The 26,278-nt window shown below is 49.0% G+C and overlaps 1 protein-coding gene across 1 annotated transcript in view; it reads right to left on the bottom strand.

The window, feature by feature from the left end:
• The window catches only part of Csmd2 (CUB and Sushi multiple domains 2), a 568,711-nt gene that overhangs the window by 304,832 nt on the left and 237,601 nt on the right, over nt 1-26,278 (bottom strand). The window contains 2 exon segments of the mRNA XM_037203342.1: nt 23,402-23,471; nt 23,788-23,889. Of these exon segments, the coding sequence (XP_037059237.1) occupies nt 23,402-23,471; nt 23,788-23,889 (172 nt within the window).

Below are 26,278 nucleotides of genomic sequence, written 5' to 3'. Positions count from 1 at the left end.
CGAACTCCCTGATATACATGTTAGGATGAACAGATGCAGCCCTATATTTTTAATGCATTATCTGCAATTAGTAGCAGCAGTGGGCATGGAAGAGATCAGTGGTCCCCAGGGCTGCCCTTCCCTGTCTACAGCTGCAAGTACAGTTGTGCTAAAGAATCTGGCCAGGCGCCTCTATTCCAAACTTCCCTGTCAAGGGGGCAAAGGAATCTCCATTCACATAGCATCTCTGTCCCCGATTCCTGCTCCATTCCACTGATTACTTGTCCCCTCTGCCCTCTCAACACCCTGGCAGAATGTCCTCTACGGGAGCCCCAGAGTCAGGGTAGAGAATTGCCCTGAATGCCCTTGGGGAAAGAGGTTAGTCTGCGGGGTGAAGCTGAGATCTGTGATATGTGAAAGGTAAGTTCATGGAGAAGGTCAGCGTGTAGGAGAGAGCACCTTGGGGCTTCTCAGCTCCCCTGTAGTAAACGGACCACTCACAAGCAGCATGTGGGGGCACTCACTGTGTCCTGCCTTCAAAATGCTCTGCAGGCCTTGTCCCATTGCATTCTAGACATGGTGTCCATGTACCCTTCCCCAGCTGAAGGCCTTCAGGAACCCAGTTAGGACAGGCTAACCTTTCATTGACAGTGAGAGGGAAGGAGAAGTTAGGTCGCAGGAAACTCTGTGTGGCTAGGGAAGAAGAGGCTGGTAAGAGCTGTGGTTGGAAAGCTGAGCTTTACCATAGATCTGATGTGGTCAGGAGGCAGGTATAATAATTCCATGAATGACGATTTCCTGAATTGAACCCAGAGACTGAGAGATCGAAGCAAGACTAGAGCTGCAGCTGGCAGAGGGCAGAGAGACAGCCATCACCTGCCTTGACTGTGGTTGACGGAGGGAGGGGCTGTTAGACTGTTTTTTATATTTTGAATAACGCCCTTCTTTGCACCTGAGTTCAGACGCTATCTAGAAAAGCTCTTAGGTTTGTCTTAATTAACCAGGGTCACAGAGTGGCCTCATCTGGATGACACCAAGGATTCCTGAGGGTCAACAAGAAATACCCAAGGCTAGCTTGTAGGCACCTGGTGGCTCCCACCCTACAAGGCCGGCAAGGGTTGGGCCACTGATGACTACTAAGATCTACTGCTCTCATTCTTGGTGTCCTGTGGCAGCAGAAGCATAGCCACATGAACCAAACTGTCCACATTCTCAGGGCAGAAAGTGCCGTGAAGATCTGAGAGATCTCGATACTCCAGTGGTACAAAAGCTGGCAGTGGGCTCGTGGGCATGGGCTAGTTATGACAGGCAGGACTGACCAGGACAGGAAGCAGTCGCTGGAGAGACGAGAAAGAACGTGGGGTCTGGAGGCAGACTCTCCATCACAGGAACTGTCCCTGACACTGAACAGCGATTTGGCCCTGGGCAATTTACTGAGTGTGATAGATTCGGTTTTCTCTTCTGCTTAATGAGATCCCAAACTCTGCTTATGAGGTTTATCCTGAGATGAAAAAGAGACGTGCGATAAGGTACCTAAGCAGTTCCCAGTGGACAGACATGGTTCTCTACCTACAGCATACACATGTAACTCGCACAACAGTTTCACCAGGCAGAGTCTGTGATCACCTCTGGCCAACTGCTGAAAAGCTGGAGGCGCAGAGAGGTTAAAGCGATCGCCTGAGGTCACACAGCTATCAATTAGAGGAACTCAGACATTCTGGGTCTACTGCTCTCACCCCGCTGCCCCTCGTGGTAGCTGTGGGACTCCTCCTCACCCCGCAACACCGAATCATAAGCTTGCAGACTCTAGGCCATGTTTTGATGGTGATTCAATGCCCCAGAACGCCCCAGACCCCAGACTTTCTCTGGTTCGGAGAGCATCCATTTCCTTTTGGAAGGTCAAAGCGTCCTTGGTGTGACAGATGATACAGAGTCAGGTCACTGCAGTCAATAGATCAAATAAAGCGTAGTATTGCCCTGTCGGGATAGCCACGCCTTTCTGTGAGTATTAAAGTCAGAGAAAGCACTGGAAAGCGAGGAAGGAGGGGCTGGCCAAATGCTATGCTTAGCCTTTGATTGGCAAGAGTGCTGTGTGGGCAGAAGGCAAAATGCCGCTGAGAGGAAATGGGTCAGACCGGCAGGTTTCCTTCAATCCAGTCACAGCAAGGAGCTGTCCAGAGTGCTGGGGCTCACAGGGCAGGGCAGACTCAGCACAGCCTCTTTTCAACCTGTTGGGCTGGGTGCAGGGGTGTCTCAAGTTCTAGGTGAATAGAAGATGAAGGACTCCAGGAACTGCAGTCTCCTCTCCCAGACTCCTCTAGCCCTCTGCACAGCCCATGAGGGAGCTGGGGACCTGGAGCTCAATCACACCACAGCTCTCTTTGCTATCTGGTACAATCCCAGACTCATCACCATCAACCTCTTCTAGGCTCATCTGCTCTTAATTATATCTCTAAATCCCAGGGCATTACCACTCTGAGAACTAGGGGAACGTGGCTACTTAGAGGATTCCGAATAATCACAAGGATTCTCTTCCGCAGACCTTCAAAGCCACACAGACAACACAGTCGCTGTGAGGACACCCAAGGATGGCTCTCAAGCTCCCGTCACAGAGTACCGGGTTGTTATTCTGCATTATTTAGTTTAGTTCAAGGAGGTTGATGCAAAGAACAGTTTTCTCTATCACCTCCTGAGGGAGCTCAAAGGGAAAACAGAGTTTAGGCCAATGTGGAAGCTTTGCTGGCCCAGCCTAAGCCCTTTCTGGGGACTCTTCTTCTCCCTGACAAGCTATCACTGAGGAGATGGATTCCTGCAGTTCTGCATGCACCTGCTGAGCGCATATGCCTCTTCCTAGCATGAGCTGATTGGACAAGTCATGGATATCAGCTGAGGAGGGGAGGCATTCAGATTCTCTCTCTTGGTGATTTGAATCAAAAATTCAGGAACAGTACCAGTTAATGCGGTCCCTAGAGCTAGGAAGTCAGGCAGACCCAGGGGCTGAAGTGACCATTTGGGATATGTGCAAAGGGGAGGGAAGAACCTGGGTAAAACTAAGGTTGTTCTCCAGCACTTCCTGTCCTGTATAATTGTTCAGCCTCTCCCCAACCCTCTAAAGCCAGGAGCCATCCTGTGAGGTCAAAGTCACATGAAGGTGAGCATTGGAATAAACAGAATTCCTGCTTTGTTTTTCTCAGACACATCAGGACTTCTCCTGAGCTTCAGTGGATGAGAACTACACACCCTGGGTGCTCATACACGAGACAGAAGCAACCCCACTTTCCACCTAATGATGGAGATGATTGAGAGTAGGGTGGGGAAACCTGCGTGCAATGCCCTTCCTGAGATGTCCCGCCCCCCTGCCGCCCCTGACTTGAATCAGATGCCAACATAGGCCTCCCCGGAGCCTCAAGCCTGTTGAGCAAGGCTGTCTGTGACCTCCCCAGCTTGACAGAAGGGCAGAGCAAAGGCCCTGCCGAGGAGCCATTGTTAGGACACAGCACAGTCACCTGCTCCTGCATTGATCCAACAGTGAGGAGTGAAAGCAAGAGACAGAGGCCCGGGGAGCAGCGCCATCAGATGCACGATCCTCATTGATCGGCCTACCTGCTGTCCAGACTGTGTGGGAAAGCCTCAGAGAAGGTCAGAGCTGCAAAGGCACCTGAAGGGAGCCCCTGGGATGGCACGGAATCATCACAAATGGGACAAGCCAGCCCCCACAAGCACTACTGAGCTGTGACCTTTCCAACCTCAATCAAGAGACTCCCAGTGGCTCCACTGTTTAGGGGACAGTCATGTGGAGAGAAGAAGCTGGTGATTTGAATCCTTGTGGTTAACACGGGGAGGACAGCAGGTGACATGCACACTCACGGGACTGAGTAGGACCATACCAGAAGCTCTTGGAATTAAACAAAAAGACACCTTCTTATCCTCAGAGTAGCAATGTGCTCTCACTAGTCCAGGACCTCCCTCCTCCCTGCTTTGTGGGCCCTCCCCCCCCAGTACAGTGCAATTTTAGACTCTGTTCAGCTTGGGGGTCCCAAGGACAGTGTGTGAGGATATTGAGGTCCTTGAGGTCCAAAGGACATGTGGCTACTAGGATACTGTCCACCCTCACTCAGCACATTTTCAGGTCAATCTATCCTGTCCCAGTGCCATGAGCCTCAGTTGACAATTCAGAAGAAGGCCCCTCCCCTGAGGTCAAGTGGCATCAGCTACCTGCTGCCCTATCTATAGGAGCATAAAATGTCTCTCACAGGGCTCCTGCCCTTGGGAGGCAAGCCACCCCACCTGACTTTGGCCCAAGTGCCTAGCTGGTCTACATCAATCTCTCTATTCTCTTCAAGTCCCTGGTCCCCCATTCCTGCTACCCCAGGGCTAGGAGCCCATTGAAACTCACTCTGGGTAGGCAGGGCTGAGGCCCATCTCCTCCATGGGCTGGGGTTTTTCCCTCTCTATTTCTATCAACTCATTTCTAGTCCCATACACATCTGAGTTGTGTGCTCTCCTGGTTCCTATAGCTTTGCTTCCCCAGACACAGGTGAGAGTACATCTTGCCTCATCTCCTTGGATGGCTACCTTGGAGAACTGGTCTACCCCCAAAGTGCACGGCTGTGAGCTCCACCATGAGCCTGGGCACCAGCTTTAGAGGAAGAAAGAACTGGCTTGGAATTCCATACACACCACTGATTTACTGTGTGAACTTAGGTGAGCTACCTGACCCCGCCCTTTCAGAAAGGGATGTTAAAACTGCTCAACATGATGGGGATTAAGTAAATGAGAACAGGAGATATTGGCCATGAAGAGCCCAGCACAGTGACTCACACCTAACACTAATATGTGAGCATCCGCCCAGGGCTTACACATTGATGTTCAATTCTGTGCAAAGGGCTTTGCAAGTGTCATCTTATTTAATCTGCACAACAATCCTGTGAGAGCCCATTATCCTGCATTTTGAAATGAGGAATTGTGGAGGCTTGAAAGGTTAAGTCAATTGCTTAGGCTTGGTGGCTGGTCAGTAGTTGAACAAGCACTGGTGGTGACCTCATGGAGACCAAAGATGATGATTTATCTAGTTCAATGTCATAGCACAACACATATTAAATAGAAGGACCCCAAAAGATGTATGTTGAGAGGCTACATGGGCTCTGAGTCAGGGGGTCCTTCTGCATAGCTGGACTGGAGACACAGCTCTTCCCACTTAATGGTTTCCCTGTTCTTATTCGTCAGGGGAGCTACACTGTGGTTCTTTCTCTGCTATAATTTTGTTCTTCCCCTTAGTATGGCTATTACTGGATCTTTTCAAATTTTTATTTATTTTGTAGGGGGAGGGGGGCTCATGCAAACCATGGCACACATGTGGAGGACAGAGGACAACCTTTGGGAGTTGGTCCTCTCCTACCTTTTTGAGGCAGGGTCTCTTTTGTTTCAGTCACTGTGCTGAGCAATCCAGAATACCCTAGCCTTCATTTCTGGTCATTTCTGGCCATTTTTTGTTTTCTGTCTCCATCACCATGCATGCCACCCATCTGGCTTTTTATGTGGGTTCCAGTGATCAAACTGAGGTTGTCAGGCTTGAAGCCACAGTGATTTCACCTGCTGGCCCATCTCCCTGACCCTGCTATGGAATGACTGGGTCTGTTGATATGTTCAAACTGTCGATCTCAATGAACACATTTCCTTACCACCTACTCTTTAATCAGAGATTAGGTAACTGCAGTTTACAGATTCAGCACTTTGGACAGAGCTAGTGTGTGTGTGTGTGTGTGTGTGTGTGTGTGTGTGTGTGTGTGTGTGTGTGTGTACATGCTAATGTAGTCAGTATTGGATCTGCATTCTAAGACTGCTATTTGCTTTTAATGTGTGACCCATATGAGAAAATACTGCATTCCCCACTTGTGGCTCAGTGGTTCTGGCTCTTGCTTCCTTCTCCGAGTCTATGAGATGAGGAGAGACTGCCATAAAGATTTTATGAGTCCAAGAGAAACATTACTCAAGCAGGATTTATTTCAAAGGCATCATTCTGGAACTGTGGCAGGCTGTTTAAAGGGGAAGTGAGTGGGATCCTCACAGACAAGCAAAGTTCAAACGTTGTAGAATAACCTCTTATTGTCTGCTAGGTAAATAACATCTGCAGCTTGGTTCAAGTCAACAGACTGTGTGTTAAAGACTACCAGCACCCTCAAGGCTCACTTTGAAACCAGTAACAACACCACAGCCCTTTGCCATGTGCAAAGCTGGCGGGTGGGGGAGGGTCATCCTAGGATTGTTGCTTTAAGACCTTTGTAGAATGAGCTGGCAGTGCCCAGTCTGTGTCAGGTAGCTGGCTGAGTACTACAAAGCACACTGACAATTTTCTGCCTGCAGAGCCCTTCATGGCTGCTGGGATAGACATGGATCCACCTGTAGCAGACTATCCAGCAAGATAATGGTTGAGAGAGAAACAGGGATGGGATTGTGCCAGCTGGGAGTTCATTCTAGAGTTGTGTGGATGGTCATTGTATTTGGCCTAGCTGACAAACTCCTATACGTCCTCCAAGAATCCTCTCCTAATTCTCCAAGAAAGAATTTGTGTTTCATCCCTGGAGTTTCCAGACTCTTGGAGAAAGAAAAGTGGATGTGTCAGCCATGGTGTAAGTACTGCAATGGATGCAGAATGTTCTCCAAGAGAAAAGGGGGGCAGGAAGCAATCAAGAAGGAAGCGGGGAGGCTGGAGCTCGCTCCTGCCGCATGTGAGGAAGAATATACAGACATGGCAACAGAAGCATCTATGAAACACCTAGCAGCAAGCAGTGTGGGTGCTGAGTGTGGTGCATGGGATGGTGGGGGCAGGGGTTGTGAGGATGGAAGAAGGTTCTAGAAGCTGAAGGTGTGGGGTTGAGATGGGATGATGGTCTGGAGCGCCACTTGGGAAGTTGGCTCTATGCCTGTTAAGGAACGGGAGCTATCCAAATGCATTTTAAGGGAGTGAGATGCAGCTCGAAGGGAGAGCTCATTGTGCAGCATGTGCAAGGCCCTGGGTCCACCCACAGGGCTACAAAAAATAAATACATTTGAATTTCTACTGATTTTTCCTATAGCTAAAAAGTAATATAATACAGTCATTGTAAAACTTCCAGATAATAACAAAAGAATATAGAGGGGAAAAGTCTATTAATACTCCTGTTTAGAACTAAGGATGCTAACACTTTTATTGGCCTTTTTCTTGTTTTACAACTATTATATGTGAATACATGTAACACTTTTAGTTTTAGCTATATATTCAGTTATGTGCACCCATTTTTTATTTTATATATGCTGAGCATTTTCCACTTTCTCTGAATATTAGTTGAAATTATCATTTTAATTGCCACATGTTTTATCCACCACATGTTTATTGGACCGTTAACGTTAGACATAGACAGTTTCCTATTTCCCTTCATAATAAATAACACTGTGGTGAACATCCTCTACGTATCATTTCCCAGTAACCTCTTCCTGGTTCCTTGATATAAACTCCTAACAGTGCTATGCACATTATACATTTTAATCACAACTGTGAAATTACCTCCCGAAAAGATTGTGCCAATTTATAATCCCACCGACAGGGCATGAGGCTCAACTAGGTTAAATGACTTGCCTAAGATTAAAGACTTGTGAGTGGAGGGTCTGGGATCCAACTCGGGCCCCGTCTCTGTGGGGCAAAGGCAGGAGGTTTTGCAGAGCTGGGAGTTCGGTGGTTAGAGGTAATTGAGTGTGGATGGTGGCAACCGACTCGGGGAAGACGGACCGTCTAACGAGGCAGCTTTAAAGGAGGGGCTGTAGGTGGATGATACTTGTGATTTCATCCTTTCTCTAAAGCTCCTGTTTGCACTCCCATCGCTGCGGAGCGTTCAGACCGAAGAGAAGCGAGACACGCTCACTTCTCTACTGACTGGGCTTCCTCGGGAGTCTCACACGCTGGACTGGCATCCGTGGGAAGGGCCGAGGTAAGACCTGCTCTCCCACACTGCCCTAGGCTTGCTGAAGAGGTTCACCGTGGACATGTGCTTCAAGCCATGAAGAAAGGAGACCAGAAGTGCCACCCGTCCCTCCGACTCAGTGAAGGAGACAAGCAGGACCCACGGGACCCTCTCAGGCCCCTTACCCCGAACTACTGGATGAAATCACAGAGACAAAAGCAATCGCACGGGTCAAGGGTCAGCGTGGGACCAGATTCAGGGAGTCAAAGCTACTGTAATTCCTTATGTCACCGGGTTGAAAGACAATCAGAGTCACGTATGCCACACACCCCTTCCAAGACTAGTTAGTTCAGCTTTGTTTGCGTATGTGCGTGCCTGCGTGAATGTGTGTGTGTGTGTGTGCGTGTGTGTGTGTGTGTGTGTGTGTGTGTATGCATGCACACATATGTCCGTACATGTGTACGTGGGCCAAGCATAACCTTTAGTGCTGTCACTAGTGAGCCACCACCCGCATCCCCGCTTTTTGCTTTTGGAGACAGGTCTCTCACTGGCCTGGGCCTCCCCAGGTAAGCTAGACTGGCTGTCCGGGGAGCCCCAGGGATCCACCGGGCTCTGTTTCCCCAAAGCTGGGACTGCAAGCGTGCATCACAGGCCTTGCTTTCTACACACAGGTTCTGGGGATTGAATTGAGATGCTCACGCTGGCATGGCAACAACTTGACCAACTGAGCGATCCCCGAGCCCCTCCCTCCCTCCTTCTTAACACCCAGAAAACCAGTCTAATTGGGAGAAGGAGCTTCATGCTGAGTCAGGGATGGGTTCCTGCAACTCGCCACTAGTTCAATTAACTTAGCTCTGGGTGTCAGCTCCTGCAACCTTGGGTGCCCCACGTGCATCTGCAGTTCAGTGTGCCCAGCCCCCTCTGTCCTTCTGCTGGCCAGCCACTCCAGCGGAAAGCCAGCAGCCTGATTCCTAACTTCTTCCCCTGCTTCATCCCTCTGGTTCACTGGGTACAAGCTAATGATGGCTCTCTTCTGCTGTGTGCTTTGCATCTTTGAGCGCCTCCTCTCGATCTCCGCTCATATGACGTTGATCTAGACCCCACCGAGTCTCACCTGAGCTCTGAAGACAACAGCAGCTCCACTAGTCATCTGTGCTGCTTGCCTGCCCTCTTCCTTGTCCTCTCAGAGCAGCAAGGGTGACCTTTGGACACTGCAAAGCTGAATCAGGTCACTTCTCCATGATAAACCCTTTGGTGGCTCCCTATTGCCCTCAGAATAAAACACAAATCATCTGGCCTCTCTCTACCTCTCCAACTCACACCCGCTTAGGTCTCTACATCTTTCTGCTACTTCCCCAAGCATGGAGCCTGGGAGTTCCACAGTCCTCCACAACCCTGACCTCACTAGCTTCTTTGGAGACCATAGCTTTGGATTTCTGCCTCTACCTTAATTTCCCTGTGAAGTCTCCCTGTCCACTGCCTACAGCTTGCCATGGTCAGGAGAGAGAGAAAGGACAGTTAGAACTGATGCCCAAATCTGTGCATTCTGACTATGCATCGTGCACAGTGAGAGCGTTGTATTCCATTCCTCAGTTTTTAATTACCACAATATCTCCACAGGGCACAGACCAATGAGAAGCTGAGGTCTGGAAAGGTTAAGTAATTAGAGCAAAGCCAGGCAATGACGCAAGGCGTTCAGATGTTTGACCTCTGAGACCTATCAGCAAACGCCATCAGAGAACACACAAGTTCACATCTATTTCCTGTGGTCTACGCAGGGAAAGCGGCTGAGCCTGAACGGAGAGCCCTCCAAACCAGGAGTGCTCAGCCTGGCTTATGGGGAAGGCAATGTTATCTACCACAAGGTTATTAGGACAACAATGAACTTAAGCCCCAGCCACTGCTCAAAAACGCCTGTTTCTCAATTCAATTTAGTTGAACGCAGTCTCATTTAATTCAGTGCGGTTATCGAGTGCTCGCCGCAGACCCTGTAAGGGCTCTGAAATTCCCAGAGAGCAAGGCAAAGCCCCTCACGGGGAAGAGCCTGGATGCTCAGAGCCAGGTTTCAGGACAGGAATTCCATGGGCAGCTCTGGAGCTCTTGGGAGAATTTTTCAGTTCTTTTGCTAGTCCTTGGTCAGTGAGTAGCTAAGTAGAGCTGTGAGGGTGGTTTTTTTTTTTTTTTTTTTGGTTTTTGTTTTTTCTTTTGGCTTAAATTTTCTACAAGCTATGCACACAAAGATAACCATCTATTACAGTATCTGGGATGTCTCCCCAAAGGTTCATGTGTTGAATCTCCAGTTTTTGGCTCTACTGAGACATGAGGGATAGATACTTTAGTTAAAGCAAGAATAGGATGGAGGTGGGTTCTTGAAGGCTTTGGCACACCCTCCATCCCTCCCTCCGTCCCTCCGTCCCTCTCTCCCTCTCTGCTTCCGGGCTGCCATGCTGTAAGCACTTTAACTCCATGGATTCCGCACCATGATGTTCTTTGCTGCCACGAGCACTGAATGACGTCACCAAGCAACCCTGGACCAGATCTCTGAAATCATGAACCTGAATACAACTCCTTTCATTTTTTCATGAGCATTTTCTCCCACAGCTGTGGAAAGCTGGCATGTTACCTGTGTGCTTTAATAGTGATCCTCAGACATGACACATGTAAAAGAAACTGGGACTGGTGGGGGCGCGGGTGGCAAAGGATGTGGCTCTCTACTCCTCAGATGAGACACCTCGAGCAAGCTACGTTTGCTTTCTGAGGTTCATTTTTACCCAGGAAGAGGAATGATTATGACGCCTACCTTGTAGGAGCCTGGAAAGGTGGGAGGGGGTAGAGAAAGGGGAGATACCAAGTGTTCGTGTAGGTCAAGTATGGAGAGAGTGCACACTTCGCTACTACGTCTTGTTCCGGATTGGGTAGCTTGAAAACACTTTGCAATGATAACTCCAATACCTTGCCTGGTCCCTGGTCCTTAAAAAAAGGCCCTGTAATGAACGCATGCATAAATGGATGCATGATTTAGCACTGGTAGCCACTGGAGGGCCTCAGGTGCCAAGCCGAGGCTCTGGACTCTACCTTAGGGATGGCGAGAATCACTGAGCTGTGTTCAGCATGGACACAGTCCTGATCAGCTGTGGGCATTTGGCAGGCTCAGACTGACTGGGTCACAATAGATGAAGGGCACGATAGACATTCTGCAGACCAGTAGGAGATGGCTTCATGGTATAGTGTATCTGTACAAGGTCAAGGGCTGGGGCTGGGGTGCCGAGAAAGGGGAGCATGGCAAGATACTGATGCATTAGAACTGCCACTAGGCAACCAAATAAGGGGCAGATGAGAACTACCCCACTCGGTGCTATGCCCATCAAAGAGGGAATGACATTGGAGGCCCATAGTTTTCTCTGGGGATGCTAGGGATGGCTGCTGTTTTCATTTACCCAGGCGCAGAGCAGAGGTCTCGTCTAGGAGCTGAGTGGTCTGTACACAGACAGGATAGGCAGACTGTGGCATTCTACAGAGCAGGACTCTGAACACAGAGCTGGGGCCAGTAGTCAGCTGGAAGAAAGGGGCTTCCCCTTAGGAGATGGGTCTCAGCTAAGGACAGAAGTCACTCCTAACTGCAGCCTGGCTTGTGGGGGAAGGCTTCAAGCTAGTTGGGAAGTGCGAACCTCTGAAAACAGACCGAAGAGAGGGGCTGTCTCTCTCATTTGCTTGTTGCTACTCTGTGCCAAGTGCCATCACCGGCTCTCAGCCAGCCGTCGGCACAACGTCAGAAGGAGATCAGGCCACTTTTTACAAATAGGCAAACAGAGGCTCAAGAGCTTCTTAGGAAAATACGATCCAGGGACTGAAGAAATAGCTCAGTCGGTAAAGCGTTTGCCTTGTGAACATGAAGACCTACTTCAGTCCCCAAAACCCATGTAAATAGAGACAGGTGTAGTAGCATGCACTTGCAGTCCCGGGGAGGTGGAGGCAGGAGGATTTCTGAGGCTTGATGGCTAGTCTTCTAGCTTACTTGACAAATTCCAGGCTAGTGAGACCCTGTCTCCTAAAACAAGATGTATGGCTTCTGGGGAATAACACTTATCATTGAGCTCTGATCTCCAGTTAGACACACATACATACACACAGGAACACACACACACACACACACACACACACACACACACACACACGAAAAGATCGAAAAGAAGAAAAACGGTGTTTCATGGGAAGAACCAGGATTTGAACCCAGCGCCCTGACTCCAAAGCTTATTTCCTTGAGCTATATTTCACCTTTCAGTTTAAAAGTCTCCTTCCCATAGTAGAGCAGCAGTGTAAAATGATCGAATGCTTTTAGGAAGCAATTTGGCAATAAGAATCAAGAGTCTTAAAAAATATTCATTCTGGGAATCATTCCTAAAGAAATGATCATAAATTCAAGGGGGAAAAAAGCTTTATACACAAAAAAATGTTCTTCACAGGAGTATTTATAACATGAACAATGAGAAACAGTCTGCCCACAGAAAAGAGAAATGGTTAAGTAAACTGTGATGCAACCAAGCAGCAAAGTGCATGAGGGCAAGAGCTTACTGTAAAGTAAAACGCTGCTGTGGTGAGTTCAACATGGTCAGTCGGGGTGTAGAATCCTACCCACGGCCTTCCAGGGACCACCCTCCGGGGATGGGATGGTCTGTGTGCTCACACCCAGAGAGTGTTGTTATTTGGGCATTTCTCTTTCCAGTGCCCATCAGCTCCTTCCAAGCCAAATTGCTCGTGTGTGTGTGTGTGTGTGTGTGTGTGTGTGTGTGTGTGTGTGTGTGTGTATAAGACATTAATATGGAAAATAGTTTGGCAATTTATATGAAATGATAATACACCATCTCTAGAAACCTTGCTATGTTTAGTGACCTGTAATAGAGAACTCAGCAGGCGCTGTACTTGCCTTTAAATCCCTCTTACCAAGAAATCTGGGAGTTGCCAAATAGATCACTTCTTTTTGGGCAAAATCAAAAGAAAGAGGCTGTGGGGATGGATGGCTTAGTTGGGAGAGTGCCAGCTGTGTGAGGATGAGGACCTGAGTGTGAGGATTTCTGTAGCTCCTTGGCCAGCCAGTCTAACCAATCCTGAGCATAGGATTCAGGGACAGACCCTGTCCCAAAACAATGTGGATAGGAGTAAAGAGACAGCTCAGTGGTTAAGTGCACTAGCTGCTCGCTAGGACAAAGGTTCAGTTCCCAGCAGGCACATGGCATCTGTAATTCCAGTTACACAGGATCCAGTGCACTCTTCTGGTCCTGCAGGCACCATGCATGCATGTGGTACACAGACATATATTCAGATAAATACTCATACATATTTTTTAATCTTAAAAAAATAAGATAGTTAGTGAAGAAAAAAAATCTGATACTAACCTGTACCTACCACATGCATATTCATACATATGTACACACACTCTCATGCACACATACACAGAGAGAGAGAGAGAGAGAGAGAGAGAGAGAGGAGAGAGAGAGAGAGAGAGAGAGAGAGAGAGGGAGGGAGGGAGGGAGAGGGAGAGGAAACAAACAAACAGACAAGAAAAAGAGCAGATACGTTGGAAAGGAAGGGACAGAATGACGTTGTTTGCGGCTAATATGATTGCCTAACCTAGAAAAAACAAACTAAGCAGCTTTAAATCTATTAGAACTAATGAGAATTCAGTTAGATGGCAGGTTACAAAAGAAATATACCAAAATCGATACCTTTCTTTCTTTCTTTTTTTTTAAAACTAGGAACAATTAGAAAATGCAATTGCAAAATGATCCTATTTACGAGAACAAGAAAAACTCGCAAAAAAAAAAAAAAAAAAAAACCCAAACCACTCAGGAATAAACCTAACAAGCAATTATTAGACCGACATGATGAAAACTATAAATGCTTTATTAAAGATCATTAAAAAAAAAGTATCTGAAAAGTGAGGGGTATACCACAGTTCTGGGGAGGAAGACTCATTATCAAAAACACAGAGTTCTCTCCAAGGCCTTCTGTACATCTTTTATCTGGCAGGGAAGCTGAAAACTGTAGTCTGAAGCTTACCAAGAAACAAATGCATATGGACCCCGAGCGGGGTGTTTCCATAGTAATAGAGAGGGAGGTCCCCTCCACCGGAGAGCAGAGGTTAACAGTCAGAGAGTCCTGGAGAAGCAAATGTACAGCGGGGGGCCGGGATGGTGCAGGTGTTTTCTGTGCAGGCCTGAGGACCTGCGGTTGGATCTCCAGAGCTCACAGGAGGCTGGGTATTGTAGGAGGCATCTGCAACCCCAGGTAGCCTGGGAGGAGATGGGAAGCAGCAGCAGGAGGATCTCTGCAGGGGCCTGGGCCAGCATTATTTCTGAGAGAGCAGGGATGCTCAGCTAACACAGAATCTGGAGTTTCACGTGATCAAACTGGGAGATGGGGTGTTCTGACATTTAAAATGTCTTTTGTGAGGGAGAACAGAGCAATACTGTAAGACCAGTTACTGATCGGCAGAACTATTATTTTGTCAAAATATATAAAGAGTTCCTACAAATTAATAAGAAACATACAAGCAGAAAAGCAGGGAGAGATTATCACTTGGCCATACTGGGAATAAAATAAAAATAAGCATAAATGCATGAGACTGCTACACTCCTAATCGTAGAAATGGAGAAGCAGGGGCGATATCATTATTTCCATTTTTTTTTTTTTGCTTTTGTTTCAGTCTGGCAATGTGGCCCAGGCTGGTGGGTATGTATGAAAGGTCCTCTTGCCTCAGCCTCCTAAGTGGCTGTGGTCTGCATGAGAATGCCACTGTACCTGCCTGGAAGTGACATTATTTTTCACCCACTGAGATGGGCTAAAAAAAAAAAAAAAAAAAAAAGGAAAACTTAACTTTGAGAGAGGAAGTAGAAAAATAGCTAGTCTCATGCATAGTTCATGGAAACCTCAAATTGACATGGTGTTGTGGGTTTTTTCTTTTGGGAAGTACATTTTGGCAGAATACAAATTTAAAAATAACATCTGCTTTGACCCAGAAATCCAACTTTAAGGAAGTCTTCCTCTACGTGTACCAATGTGCACCAAGACAAATGCCTGATGCTGCTAATTGCAGCGGGCTGCAGGCGAAGATGCATTACCAGGCAATTGCTAAAAACGAGCGTGCCCAGCCCTTATCCAGAGCAAGGCTACATACCAACTGGTTACTAACACTTGTCTTTGGGGAAGGCAGGGCATGTTTTGAATTTTTCAGGATGAGCACAAATTGCTTTTGTAAATAGCACACACCACACACACACACACACACACACACACACACACACACACACACACACTCCCCCAAATGCAGTTGTTTAAATTAAAAACAAAGCAAAGCCATGAAGGGTTACAACGGGTTCACCGTCAGCCACTTCTGTATCAAGAGGCCGTAGTAGGATACTGGTGGGGGATGTCCGGGCCAAGGGGTCGCGTGATCAGAGTCCGTGACGTTGCATGGTGATGCAAGCGCGCGCACCACTATGTGCCTACGTACACATAGAGTAGTGACGTGACCTGCCACGCCCCCAGCCGGTTTAAAAGCACGGCGCATATTCCCAGCCTTCTCCACGCACGTGTCTCTCCACAGGCTGCGCATTTCTATCCTCTGTTTCTAATAAACTCTATAAGCGGATTCTGTCGTGTTTCGTGACGTTCCTTGCAGGGTAAGAACACAACGCAGCCAGAAAACTAACAGCCATGCTAAGGGGAAGGGAACAGAATGCATACAAATGTCCCCATGTGATTGTTTTGTTATTTATCTAGCATTTCTCAATTTTTCTGAATTTCCTTTGATGACCATACCTTATGTTTGTAATGGAAATAAATGACTAAAACCTTTTATTGCTTTTAAAGTTTGTTTTCCTGTTTAGCTGGGAAATGGTTTGGTAAAATCATTGCTCTTTCCTTCAGTTTCTTCCGAGGGTGGAGAGGTGAATTTGAAGTGGAAAGCGGAGGGGGGTGGGGCTGGCACCCTGGGGCACAGGGCTTTGACTTGAATGTACTGGATGATAATGTACTGGCGAATAATCAAAACTGGATGCCGAACACAGCAAACAGCTCTGAAGAAAGGATTCACGTTATCCCATTAAAAATGATGAATGGCCCGTTCCTCACATAATAATAGCATGTGTGCCAAAAATTGATGGTGCTTTGTTACAACTACGGCTGGACCATGCTGCTACCTGTCCATCTGCCACCCACCCATTGGTGCAAATGTCTGGGTCGCATCTCTGCCTATGGTGGTCAGAATGGCCGAGGAAGAGACTGAAATCCAAACAGAGAATAAAAATTGCTCCAAAAGACTGCAGGGCAGGGAAGTGGATTTTGTTGGGAACTTTCTGTGTACTGCTTGCTCCTGGAGCACCACTTCCAGCTTTGCAGATGGGAACCGTGAGCGACTGAGGTACTTGCTCAAGGTTGCCTCATGGGATTTCATTCATGTGGGCTGAGGTGGAGCGGGAGAGGGAACTGAGTTGTGGGGTGAAGCAGGAGGGTCCACTCTCACCAATGCACTTCATGGAAGAACTGGACTGCACACAGAGCCCTCTTCCTTCTCTGAGCTCTGCTATCTCTTTTGATGGCTCTCGAAAGTAATGGAGGGAATGCTGGGGTGTGTTTAAATAAAGCCCTCGGGTGGGCGTTCCTGCTCGGCTATGCGGGAGCTCTTTGTGATTTCACCCTGGTGCCTGTAACTTGGGGAACAAGCCAAGTTCACTCAATCCACAGCCCCCAGAATACAAACTTCTCAAAAATATTTGAATGTTGACAGTAGACTCTCTTACATTCTGGTGGTAATTGGGTGTGTGCGTACGTATTGGTGTCTGACCTAAATTCGGTGAACATCATTTTGTGGCTTTATAATTGAGGCTTCATGCCTTCATGGTTTCCAGATTTCAGGAGCTCATTGACAGAAGGACAACCCAACCTTTCCCTGGGACCTTCAGACCTGGAGATACTAGTTCCTGAAGTAGTCCTTCTGCTGGCTCTGTAGCATGCCCTCATGTCAGGTCCTCTCTTCTTCCTGTCCTAAGTGGTCTCCAGGGCTGATGTCTAATAGCAGTGACAGGGGTGGGTACTCGGAATCACTGCTCTTAGCATTACTGGACCTCCAATGTCTTCTGTGCTTGCTCTCAGAGCCTCTGCCCCCTGCAGGTTTCTGTGGGCTGCTTAAGTCTTAGTGGCTCCCATGGATAAAGCAAAGAGGCTTTCTCAGGTCATACCTAGTGAGTTGGATCCCAGCACACAGTGGCTTTGCCTCAAGGCAGGCTGGGCTGGCAGACCACTTCCATGCAGCTCTCTATTGTTAGCAACCTGCTTGGCATCTGTGACTTCTCAGAGGGGCCAGCTCACTGCCAGCTGCCAGCATCTGCATCCTGGTGCCACAATCCCAGCCACTTCGCCCATGCACAGAAGCAGATTGGGAGGGGTGGGAATTAATAAGCCCTGAGTAGTAGCAGTTCATTCTATGGCTCCCAGGAACTGGTGCCTAAGAAACTAGATTCTGCAGTCCCTGGATGGCATGATTCTAGATCTTGTTGTAGGCTTGCTAGAGTTTCCCTGTGGGACTCTGTCCCCTAACAGGAATGTCCTGCTTTAATGTCAACTTTTCCTCCTCTGGATCATGCCCTGTCACTGCGCCAGTGTGACTTCCCCTCACAAAAAAAAACTTCTTGCATTTGAACTCTCATCTCAGGACTGTTTGGAGGATATGCAAGCCAGGATGATGCCCTGGTGCCAGATGGGTAAGGGCACTGGCATTATGTGTCAAGGAAGGGCCCTCTTCTGGGACCCTCTGTTTATTTGAGATTGCCTTCCTCTGCGGGTGTCTCCTTGGGAAATGACACCCTTATCTTCTGCAGGATCCCCAATCCAAGATGTTTTGGGGTGTATGTGTTATGGATATGAGCTGCCGCCATGGTCCCCAAACATCTCTCAACACCAGCACTTGGATGGAATGCTACCTACACTGTGCCGCAGGACCTTCTGCTGAGAGCCAAAACCAAAAACGAAATCCATAGCCTCCCTAATGAGCATACAGATCACTCCCCAAGTGCTGTGTAAAGCTCAGGAAATGAGAAGATCTGAGAGGTTAAACTCTAGTCAAAACATAGAACTCAGGTCTTATTCTGGAATGAGAAATAGCCTCTAGTGATGTTGGCAGCCAGAGCATGCGTGTGTGTGTGTGTGTGTGTGTGTGTGTGTGTGTGTGTGTGTGTGTGTGTGTGTGTGTTACATACACTGTGTATATGGTAGCCATAGCATGAGCTCCTGTGTGTGCACATGTGTGGTAGCCATGGCATGAGCTTCTGTGTAGGTATGTGTGCATGCATACATGTAGCAGTCATAGCATTAACCTGTATGTGATTGGAAAGGCAGGGGCTTTCTCTGTCTTGGGGCAGTAATCAGAGTTCAAGGAGGTATGGACTGGTCCAGTCTAGGCCAACAGCAAGATCTCAGGTGGAGAGATGGACTGTCTCTTGGACGAGATGACAAAGGTTTGGAGCTACATCTTAAATTGAGGAAATCTTGGGTATGGCAAGACACTGGTTGGTGCCAATGAGGGCAGAGCCAGGGCTGGGGCTGTGGAGGGAGGCTAAAGGGCCTCTTGCCAAGCTTTGGTTTTCTCTGCAGGGGCCATGCCGAGACAGTGCAAAGATCTGGCCTGGTGGTGGCGGCAGACAGGTAACCCTACTGGGTGTCCTTCTACATCGAAAGGAGCTGTATCTCATTGAGGTTTGTAGAGACAGGATGTAAGGCTGCATCCGTTTCGGGTGCTGTGTGTGGAACCACGCAGCCATGTCCTTCTGGGGTACCAAGCAGGGGTGTCTGAAGCCCCAGTGCTGGGGTATCCAGGGGTCTGATTTCCTCTCTCAGCTGGATCCCTTAGTACCTTGACCCAGTGGGTGATGAGCTCCTGTGGCCCCTCCCAACATGACACCCTGGCATCTCCTACACATGCCAGGTCCCCAGAGGCCAGGAGCCATGCTGGTCCTGAGAACTAGGCTGAGTTCACTCTGGGTAAGTCCTGGGATGAAGCACTTTACATATTAATCAGGTTAGGAATCTGAGCACATATCAGGGGATTGAAATATGTAGATTTTGATGATGAATTCATGCTCATCAGAAAACCAATGACTCATCCTAACTTCATTATCAGGAATTATTTGATGGGGGAATTGGCAGGGGGTGAGGGGGTGGGGGAGGGAGGTGGAGAGGAGCTCGCTCTTGGTTCACAGCCCAGCCTGCCTTCACTTCCAGAAGCACATCCTTGTAGCAGGACAGTTGGTCTCTCTGGTGCAGGGCTGAGTCCTGCACAGGGTTGCATCTCAGAGTCTGCTTTAAAGTGAGTCTGCTGTGTTCCCAGTTGCTGTACGATCACCCTGCCCCAGTCAATCCTTGTTTGCCAGTTTCCTCTTCTGGAGAATAAGGGTGATGGCTCTCAAGGGACAGAGCTTCTGGGGCTAGGCACCCTTTGGGGTGTGGAGTCAGCTGAGAACACTCAGACACTCTGTGAATGGTAAGAGGCACTTGCCATCTTAAATAGGTGTTCCTAGAAGGCGATACTGAGAATATGAGCTTAGAGGTGGCAGCTGAAAGAGGTCAGGGCCTGAGATCTGTGGATATGGAGGGCAAGAATGATCCTAATGGAGGAAATGGTAAGTGCAAAGGCCCTGGGGTAGGAAAAGCACGTGTGTCATGCAAGAAGCAGCTACAGGACTGGTGTGGCTGCAGTGAGGAGGTGGGGAGAGAGTGAGAAGGATCTAAGGAAAAGGAGAGAGGAGAGGAGAGGAGAGAGGAGGCAGAAGAATGGACAGAGAGGCAGTAGGGGAGAGGCACGGGCCACAGAGCCTCTGAAAGAGCATACAGAGAAGCCAAAACAATACTGAGAAAATGACCTGGGAACTGAAGTGATTCTTCTGTGTGGTAAACTGAGGCACAAGCAACAGGCAGCAGAGACATGCAGATAGGAAAGAGGCATGGGATAGAGCAGGCTTCATATGGATACAGACCTGGTTGAACAGGAGCACCTGCCTTGACCCTGTCTTGCAAAGTCTGACAAATGCTGGTCTAGGGACAGGGTGAGGGGGAAGGTATTATATGGTAGAAATCTGAGGGGGACTCTGACTTGGAGAGCACAGGTGCCTGGCTCTGCCACATGCTTGCTGGGTGATAGTAGGACTCCTTTTCCTTATCTGTGGAATGTAGAACAATACCCTTTCAACAGAACTTTCTGGAAGGCCCAGCTTCTGGTATTTCTCTAGATCTTCTCTTCCCTGAAATAAATGGGTTGTGTCTGGTCTCCTTAGTGACATGATTACAAGTCTACAGTAGGTAGATGTGTGTGTGTCCCATGTCCAAGGCCCGAAGAACCTTGGGCTGGAGGCTCATGGGCTGAGGCCAAGAAGCCACCCCTCTCCTACCTGATAGTTCACTTCCTTTGGAAATCAATGGATGACATAGAACAGGGGTACCAGCCTCTGGTCACCTAGATGCCACCCAGTATGAGCCAATTTTTTTGATTGGGGAGCAGGAAAGGCTCTTTCCAGGCACCCCTCCCCCCGAACTTATTTGAAGGAGACAAAACAAACTGATTCAAGTTTAACAAACGCATATATCATGCCCTCTGTGGCGGCTTAAATGAGATGCCCCCCATAGTCTCTGGCATTTGAATACTTATCCCCAGCTGATGGCTCTGTTTGGGGGAGCTTAGGGAATGTGGCCTTGTTGGGGGAGGTGTACCACTAGAGGCGGGCTTTGAGAGTTCAAAGACTCTCATCACTCCTGCTTTGTGCTTGCTGTTAAAGATGTAAGAAAATGGCTGTTGGGTGGGAATACGACTTCACGGAAACCCCCGGCTTCCTGCCCCTGCCACCGTGTCTCCACTCTGCCATCATGGACTCTGACCCACTGGAACTGTAAGCCCAAATAAACCCTTTCTCCTCTAAGTTGCCTTGGTCATGGTGTTCTGTCACAGCAACAGGGAAGTCACTAAGACACTCTCCTTGGAAAAGCTGCTTTCATATGCCATCCCATTTCACCCTCCCAGTGTGGAACAAGGACACCAAGACTTAGAAGTCAGCTCTCCTGAGGTCACATGTCCTGTAAATGTTGGTATAAGGTGACCTTGATAAAGGGCCTTTGACTCTAAGCCAAAGTTTTTTATTTTTATCTGTTGGGCTGAGGATTGAATCTAGGGTCTTGCACCTGCTAGGCAAGAACTCCACCAAGGAACCACATTCCCATCCAACAGCTACTTCCTTACAGTGTACATTTATTCGTGTGTGTTCGTGTGTGTTCGTGTGTGTTCGTGTGTGTGTGTGTGTGTGTGTGTGTGTGTATGTGTGTATGTGTGTGTGTGTGTGTGTGTGTGTGTGTGTGTTGCATGCATTTGAGTGTACAGGTCCTTGTGAGTATATGCATGCATGGAGGATGGAGAAGAAGATGGTGGGAATCTTCTTCCAGCATTCAGCTTACTGCATTGAGACAAGGTCTCACTGGACGGGAAGCTCTTGCTGGTTTGGCTAGACTAGCTGACCACTGAGTTCTGGGGATCTTCCTGTCTCAGTCTCTGCCCCCAGTGCTGGGGTTGCATGCAATGTGCACAGCCATTCCTGGCTTTTAGGTGGTTGCTGAGAATTTGTGTTTGGGTCTTCACGCTTGTTCAACAAGTGCTCTGATCCCTCTGAGCCATCTCCCCAGTCTCACATCCACTCATTCATCATCCTCACCCCGGCCCTGGGTGGGAGACTTAGAGAAGAATAAGCTGAGGTTCAGAGAGGTGAAGCACCTTGTCCAGGGTCACACAGACAGTCAACATCATTCAGGCTGGCTCACAGAATATGGATGCTGAGAAACAGCGATGGCCTATGGCTATTCTAAGCAAGCGTCCCACTCCCCAAATCTGCCATGCAGGCGGCAGCTCCCACTGAAGGGATATGGTGGAGTCGTTATGACACTCCAAAGAGACAAAGCACTGCGAACCGAATGGCAAAAATCTATTTTCACATGCTGATGAAGACATAGTTGACACTGGAAGAGTGAATCGCTCCACAGAAACATGCAAGCCACGCTTTTCTCAAAAAACACCCCAAAACTTGGAGTTATGGCTTAAGAAAAATAAGAGCAGCTGACTATCACAGATAAAAATGCCCTTTTGCCTAATTGGATGTTTAATAAGGACTCCTAATTAATTCCCCTGAATGGCGAGGTTTTACACTGGTGTTATCTCGGCCCCCTTGCTGACGGGGCTGGTTATTTCTAGATACAGAATAATGAATCTTTTCCAGCCAGGCCAGGAGTCACTGGAGACTTGTCTACTTTCTTGTGAAGGTAATTATTTGCAAAGGCACCAGGGGGAGGTGGAGCTGGGGAAGGAGCTGGGCGTGGATAATTACAAGCAGAGGGGCTGGGGGGGTTCTTTTTTTGGGAGCTAGGGAGCCCACTGTTGGGCAGGGGTTGAAAAAGATTGGCAATTGCGCAGGAATCACTGGTAAAAGGGCAGATGGCACATCAGTGTCTGGGATGTCACCTCCGTTCAGAGTGAGGCCTAGGGACACTTGCCCTCCTGTGAACAGTGTCACTTGATAGAGCTTGACAATCTAATAATTGTGAGTCGATTGGGCTGCAAGCTGGAGTCAGGAAGCAGGCCTGTCTGCGACTCTTCTTGGCTGGGTCAAAGGCTCGGCTGTCGCTGTCTGAGGGCCCTGGTGGCACCACCAAGATGACATGAAATGAAATGGGTTATCTGGACAACTAAGGCCTCAGACCAGCAATGAGAATGATGTGGCTAAATGACACCGACCATTTGTCTACAGTGACAGGGCTCTCCTGAGCAGGAAGGCTGGCAGCAGCTGTCCCCAGCTGTCCCACGCTGGCTACAGGGGCCTCCATCGGCCACAGCCCAAGCAGGCACCCTGGCACAGAGGCAAAGGGTCTGTGGGACTACGGATGATGTCTCTGAACAGCCACAGACCTCTAAGATCCGGGGGGCAGAAAGAGAAAGAGGCTGAGGGCAAAGCAAGGTTCAGACTGTACTCCAGAAGCTCTGTGACCTTGAGTGCGTGACCTCGAGGAATCTGTTCCACACAGTTGCTTAAATATGCAAAGGAAACAAGAAGGGCAGGTGCCTGACACACAGTAGGTGCTCCACAAACATGGCTCCCACAGTAGGTGCTCCACAAACATGGCTCCCACAGTAGGTGTCATGAATATGGCTCCCACAGTAGGTGCTCCACAAACGTGGCTCCCACTTTCTTCTTCACACAATCCTGGTTCCCAGAAATATCACCCTAGGGGGCAGAAGTCTTGCTCGGGAGGGGGCGGATCTGCAGCGATGTGCTCACATGCAAACTTGTGGACATTTTGCAGTACTAAGTCTCAAATTCCAGCAATATGGGAGAAAGGCCTGCCACCTGCCACCTGCTCTATGAAACTGGGGTAGAAGGTGTTCGGGATCTAGTGGGGCTCACTCAGAGTCACGGCCGTGGCCGTCACCCTTGACTTTCTCCCTGCAGTCCTTTCGGACAGTGCCGGATGACTCTGGGAGAGCAGGAGGAGGGACATCCCCTCCTCCTGCTGTGGCTTCTGCCTTGCGCCAGCTTCCGGATGCACCTCTGACTCAGCAACCCCGGGGCAGAGACTAGCAGCACCTTGAACCTGGAGCTCATGCTGGGAGGCAGGGAATGGGGGAGGCGTGTGCGGGCGGGCGGCGGGCGGGAGAGAGGCCAGTCCCTGTCCTATTGCGATGCAAGGTCTGAGGAAGGACAGACAGGAGGCAGAGCTGGGCCTGCCCAAGGCCCACTGTGCCAAATGAGTTCTTGTAAGGCTACACAAGGGCCCCAGAGGACAGGCTCACTGAGGACGCCCCAATTGCTGGCAGCACACTTGGTCCTGAAATCCACGGGAAGGCCATGCTCCTCCAAGCTGCCCTCCTTGGGGTCAAGATAGAAAAGTGCGTCTGAGGACAGAGGAGGAGAGGACAGAGGTGGGGGCTCTGGATCCTGGTTGGGAGACCAGAGATGGGGCTCAACTCCCGCCCAGCTTAGACACTAATCAGCTGTGTGCACAGACACTTAAGCCCCTGTCTTTCGCTCTTGGCACCTCAGACTGTCCCCTCGATGGAGAATGGTAGGTTACTCTTCGGGGAGAGTTTCCGAAGGTTAGAGAGTAATGCACACGGACACTTAGCCCGGTGTCTCACATCTGGTCGCTCTTGTCACAGCTCTCGCAGGGGTGCTGAGGCAGGAGGAGGGCAGAGGCTGGGAGAGGCCAGAGAGACACCACCACTGGGCCTGCTCTGAGGGGAAGGGAGGCCCCTGGACCAGCTGGTGTGGGATCTGCCCAAGAAGCCGGATGGGAAACCCAGGAAGCCCAGATGCTCAGGAGAGTGTGTGAGAAGGTGGCTGAATCTCTAAGGTTAGTTTTCTTTATCTGTAAGATGGCCATGCCGATGCCTAACTCAAAAATGGCAGGGAAAGCTCACAGGGACGAGACAAGGGCAGCATTCAATAAATATAACAGCCCCAATTCAGTCAGAGGGGACCAGTAGACACTTGTCTGTGTTTTTAACTTCAAAAATAAATTTTAAGTGTATTTAAGATATCTTAGATGATGATCTAAGATATGCATGTGTACAGTGTTATGCATGTGGTTGCTATGGTGGAGCCAACTGGCCTTCCCACCATCTCACAGAGTTAGCCGTGGCCCTTGTTCCCTGTGGTGTCGGCCAGTCACAGAAGGATGTATACTGATGATCTCACATGCAGAATCCTCCAAATAGAGGAAGGCCATACACACAGATAAAGTACAGAAATATGGAAACACACACATACGCACACGAGAAAGAGAGAAGAAAAGTTGGTTTCCCAGATGGAAGGGTGGAAGCTGGGAAAAAGTAACTCAGAGGACAGAAGGCAGCTACTATATAAATGAATGAGTGGCCACTGATGAGCAGCATGCAGGCTATAGTTAATCACAGGGTTTATTTATACGGTGCTCATTTATCTTGAGGGTATTCCCACTGCCAAAGGGCTCTGAGATTAGGCCTGGGGAGCCTGGTGCCACATGTTTTCCCATTTGGTGGTGAGAGAAAGAGCCTGCAAGGAGGTCATGGAGATGCTTAAGACCACAGGCTGCTTGCCAACCTTTCTACCTGTTGGCGCGGGGACTTACGCTGGGTCCTGAGGGCTCCCTGATGGTGGGCCAAGTCTGTGCCCTAAAGAGTTAGTGTTGAGAGGGGGATGGATGAAAAAGTGAAGTTGCCCATGCCAGTGTGGGGAAGGGAGGGCAGAGAGAGGTGCTTTCAACCTCAAGGACCCCGGGGAAGAAAGACATCCTTTGCCAAGGTCTACACAAAGCAGACAAGGGGTGAAGTCGACTTCAGCAGTCCCTTCCAGAGCAGAGACCTTCTTCTGCTATCCCCCAAACCAGCATGGAACTGGAAGGCAAATCAATTTATGAAGTGCGTGAAGAGAGTCCACCAGGAGTCAGTGTGCTCCATTTTGGGTCATCGACATGCTGGCTCGAACTCATGAACAGATCACAGCTCAACACGTATGTCAAGCATATGCTGAGAAGTTCAGTAATGAATCCATTCACGTGAAGACTTACTACTTCTTAATGGCCAAACCCACCATGTTCTTTATTGCTCTGCGGGAGCTCCTCATAGGCTTAGGGGCTCTCAAACTTTCATCAGCCTCAGAACTCCTATGAGAGTGTTTAAAAAACAAAACAAAACACCTGCACCCTGGGGCTGGAGAAACATCTGAATGGTTAAGTGTGTGCATTGGCTCTTGCAGAGGATCCAAGTTCAGCTCCCAGCACCCATAGGCAGCTCACAGTCACCTTATGTAACTCTATGTAATCCAAGGCCCTCTTCTGGCCTCTGAGGGCACTGCACCCACATGCACAATCTCACACATAGACAGACACAGACTTTAAAAAAACAGTTTAAAAAATACCACCCCCAAGGGCTAGTCTGAGAAGTTTATGATTGTGAAGTCTGGGGAGGAGCGTAGGGACAGGAGTCTGTGTTCTGAAACATCAGCCAGTTTTCTAAGCAGGAAATTACTGGAGGGAATTTGAGAAGTAGAGTCAGTTCTAGGAGATAGTTTGGAAAGCAGGAGTATGATCAAGGGGGGTCTTTAGAAGACGATTTGGGGTCCCCAGAAGCTGCAGCATCTGTCCACCTCTTCTCTCTGTATCCTGCCTGTCCCCAGTCAGGAGACAATGAGTTCCTGAGAGGGCTCACCTCCTGCTTCATACTCCTTGACGTTCCTCATCATGTCTTTCCCCAGAGCTTCCCTGGGCTGAGCCCGGGACCTCCACGGCAGTGCACAGTGAGACCC

This window comes from Peromyscus leucopus, chromosome 2, assembly GCF_004664715.2.
Source record: "Peromyscus leucopus breed LL Stock chromosome 2, UCI_PerLeu_2.1, whole genome shotgun sequence".
NCBI lineage: Eukaryota > Metazoa > Chordata > Mammalia > Rodentia > Cricetidae > Peromyscus > Peromyscus leucopus.
The sequence above is the reverse complement of the archived record's forward strand: the minus strand, read 5'-3'. Positions and strand labels throughout refer to the sequence as shown.